This window comes from Austrofundulus limnaeus, unplaced genomic scaffold (assembly GCF_001266775.1).
Source record: "Austrofundulus limnaeus strain Quisiro unplaced genomic scaffold, Austrofundulus_limnaeus-1.0 Scaffold7, whole genome shotgun sequence".
Classification (NCBI taxonomy): Eukaryota; Metazoa; Chordata; class Actinopteri; order Cyprinodontiformes; family Rivulidae; genus Austrofundulus; species Austrofundulus limnaeus.
The window spans coordinates 3,106,682-3,110,460 of NW_013952409.1; the positions used below are offsets into that span (position 1 = coordinate 3,106,682).

The window sequence follows — 3,779 nt, forward strand, 5'->3', positions numbered from 1 at the left end:
TATCAATGACTATAGTAGTTCAATGTACTTACTGTATGTCTATTTTATTTAATATTTATTTTACTAAATTTTTTATTACAGTGTATATTTTTATAAATTTTTTACCATTTTTTGAGTTGGAGAAATGGACAAGAATTCCACTGTGCTTATACTATAAAGTATTTGTGCAAATGGAATTCTGTTCTATTCTATTCTTAAATTTAAATGACGTTAAGCTGTAGGAACCCCGCCCCTCAGGAGGAAGTGAAAACATCCTGTTTGTTGTTTTTCCTCAGAGCTACAGCTATCCTAGCGTACCTGCCCCAGGAGCTGCTGGGAACTTCCTTCTACGAGTATTTCCACCAGGACGACATCAGCCACCTGGCAGAGTGTCACAGACAAGGTATTTTYCTGAGAGCTGCAAGTCATTGAGCAGAGGAACTAAGTGTTTTCTTTGTTTAGTTGTTTGTTTATGACGCTGCACTCAGCATTCACTTCCAACCTTCACAGTTCTGCAGATGAGAGAAAAGATCAACACCAACTGTTACAAATTCAAAATCAAAGACGGTTCTTTCATTACGTTGAGGAGCAGATGGTTCAGCTTTATGAACCCTTGGACCAAGGAGGTGGAGTACATCGTCTCTACTAACACTGTGGTGTCGTAAGTATCCAGATAGTTTTTTATTTACCTGCCTCTGCTACTGGAAGGTGAGCAATGACTCCGCCTCTCTCCAGGTGTCCCATCATGGAAGGATCAGATTACCCTCAGTCGGCCATGTCTCCACAGAGCATGGACAGTGTTCTGACCTCRGAGGGTAAAATGTTTATCCACTGCCTAAAAGTGTCAACAACAAACCAAAAACCACAGAAATTTAGCCTCTGCCCTTTTTTTTGTTGTTCTTGATTGACAGGTGGGGGGAGGCGGGCGCTGCAGACCGTGCCTGGCATTCCCGGTGGCACCAGAGCAGGAGCCGGGAAGATCGGACGCATGATAGCAGAGGAAGTGATGGAGATCCAGAGGTAAAAGAATTCAAATGAAGCTGATGGGAAATCATTGTGACCCAGTTAGGAGTAAAACCATAAAGATGAGCGAGACGTGATTTCTCAGTCATCACGAGCCTCCTCTTACATCCTGGAAACCTGGAAGCCTCTCAGACAAACTGAGTGCAGGATCTGACCTCTCCCAAACACGTCTCCTSTGCTGTGCTCCATCGTTTCTGCTCATTTGGAGAAACATGAGAGGGAAATGGAAAATCACCACATGTGGTACGATGTGAAGCATCTCGATATGATCTCACTGTGGGCTCCGTCGCTCGGCCGTGACTGATGTCCTGCCAGCGTGACTCACACTGGCTTCTGTTAGACGCAGAATAAATCWGGTGACAGGTTACTATAAGGTTGTTTTTTTTTAATCAAAATGGCAAAATTCAGTTTTTTTTTCCACACATTTTACATCTTAAATGCATTTCAGGCAGGCAGAAATTTGATTTTTTGATAAAAAATTCTTAGAAGTCAGTTARGTGTCATTTTGCTCCTTATAATTTCTTTTTATGCACTAAAACATGTTAATAAGTGACCTTTAACTAATAATAGCTAATTGAAGCCTATTGTTGAAAATGATTGTGTTTTTAATTCTTCTGGTTTTGGATTGGACGAGAAGATAATTGCCAAGAAGTGTTTTGTTCCAGTGTTGGCTCTGTTTCTGTGTTAGTGGATAAACTGAGTGGTTCACAAGTGTTTGAGTGAAGTTTTATTAGACGTGGTGCCTGATGYTGAGACACCGGTTTGTTGGCTCAGTACAACAGGAAGTGTGCTTCAGAAGCACTGAAATCATCTGTTTTTGTTTGTTTTTTTTCCCCCTCAGGATTCGAGGCTCCTCCCCCTCCAGCTGTGGCTCAAGCCCTCTGAATATTACCAGCACCCCTCCACCTGACACCTGCTCTCCAGGGGCCAAGAAAGTACGAAACACAACAGCTCTTTTTAGATTCAGTAGTTGGGAATTTATCCCTTTGTTTTCTGCAACACCTTTCTTTACCTGTCATAACAGCACATGGTGGTAAAAAATCACAGCACTTCTGGCAAATTAACAAAGTCAGCAGCTGCCGTGTGAGGCCCACAGTTATAAAACAACATGAGTAGGCCTGTCACCATTACTCACTTTGCTGGACGATAAATTGTCTCAAATGATTGCGATAAACGCTAGCATCGTTTGGAGACCAATTTAAAATAATACGTTAACACTAGAGATGTACAATAACTTATTTTAAGAACCTATACCTATAATAACCGATAACATGCCAGGAGATATGACTAGTCGAAAATGGGGAAGATCATAACATAAATAAACAAAACCAAAACCAAATGACTCTGTAAATTATATTATTTGAAATAAACTCTTAGCAAACAAACATTTCTTAACATATATGAAACAAAACTATTTCTCAAATGGCCATCAAACGATGGTAAACGTGGCTGATGGAAAACCGTGGCTAACGATGGAAAACCGTGGCTAACGATGGAAAACCGTGGCTAACGATGGAAAACCAGTGCTAACGATGGTAAACCGGGACTAACGATGGTAAACCGTAGCTAACGATGGTAAACCGTAGCTAACGATGGTAAACCGTCAAACGATGGTAAACCGCGGCTAACGATGGTAAACCGCGGCTAACGATGGTAAACCGCGGCTAACGATGGAAAACCGCGGCTAACGATGGAAAACCGCAGCTAACGATGGAAAACCGCGGCTAACGGTGGTAAACCGCGGCTAACGATGGAAAACCGTGGCTAACGGTGGTAAACCGCGGCTAACGATGGAAAACCGCGGCTAACGGTGGTAAACCGCGGCTAACGATGGAAAACCGTGGCTAACGGTGGTAAACCGCGGCTAACGGTGGTAAACCTCGGCTAACGATGGAAAACCGTGGCTAACGGTGGTAAACCTCGGCTAACGGTGGTAAACCGCGGCTAACGGTGGAAAACCGCGGCTGAAATGAAATGTTTGATAATGAAGCAGTCAGTGCTGTAAGGTGATGTAAAGGACTTGTAATGTGCTCCTCCACAGATCCAGAACGGGGGGACACCTGAGCTGCCGAGCACGGGGCTCATGACCGGACCGGACTCTGTAGGCTACCCTTACTCCAACCAGTCCATCATGAGTGAGTGTCACAAACACACCTTTTCTCCCTGGCTTTGTTTGTTTTTCCCATCGTTTTTCTCATCGACCCGTCGTCCCCTCCAGGCGACAACTCCCACCTGAGCATAGACATCATCGACGAGCCCGGCTCCAGCAGCCCCAGCAACGACGAGGCGGCCATGGCGGTCATCATGTCCCTGCTGGAGGCGGACGCCGGCCTGGGCGGCCCCGTCGACTTCAGCGACCTGCCCTGGCCTTTGTGAGGAAGCTGGGAGGGGAGATCCAGAGCCACTGGTGGGGGTGGGGGGGCTCTCGTGTTTCCTGCGGGTTCTCCACAACGACTCTGCAGAAACGCCTCAACAAGCGAGTGTTTTAGCTGTAAATACTGGAGGTTTTTACAACCAGAGATGTTTCCACGTCGGACCCAGATGACGGTTTAGATTTCACTCCTAGTTTTGGATTCATCATTCCTCGTAGGCGGGCCTGAGCGGGACTTTCAGAGTTCTTTTTACAGCGTTGGCTGCCTGCAGATCAGCTCTCTGCCACGGGGCCGTGCAGAGGGAGACGACCAGAAACTGGAAACCAAACGTCACAGGACTGTGGTGCTAACGAGTCGTTGGTCCTCCTGTAGCTGGTTCTGTCCAGCAGCGGCTCTGGACCCAGA

The 3,779-nt window shown here is 45.8% G+C and overlaps 1 protein-coding gene across 1 annotated transcript in view; it reads left to right on the plus strand.

Annotated features, from left to right (window-relative positions):
• bmal1a (basic helix-loop-helix ARNT like 1a) overlaps positions 1 to 3,779 on the plus strand; it is a gene marked incomplete at its 3' end in the record, with an annotated part of 32,293 nt that extends 28,514 nt beyond the window's left edge. Inside the window, 7 exon segments of the mRNA XM_014033123.1 lie at positions 276 to 382; positions 490 to 640; positions 715 to 794; positions 891 to 999; positions 1,844 to 1,937; positions 3,044 to 3,137; positions 3,221 to 3,779. Coding sequence (XP_013888577.1) covers positions 276 to 382; positions 490 to 640; positions 715 to 794; positions 891 to 999; positions 1,844 to 1,937; positions 3,044 to 3,137; positions 3,221 to 3,378 — 793 coding nt within the window.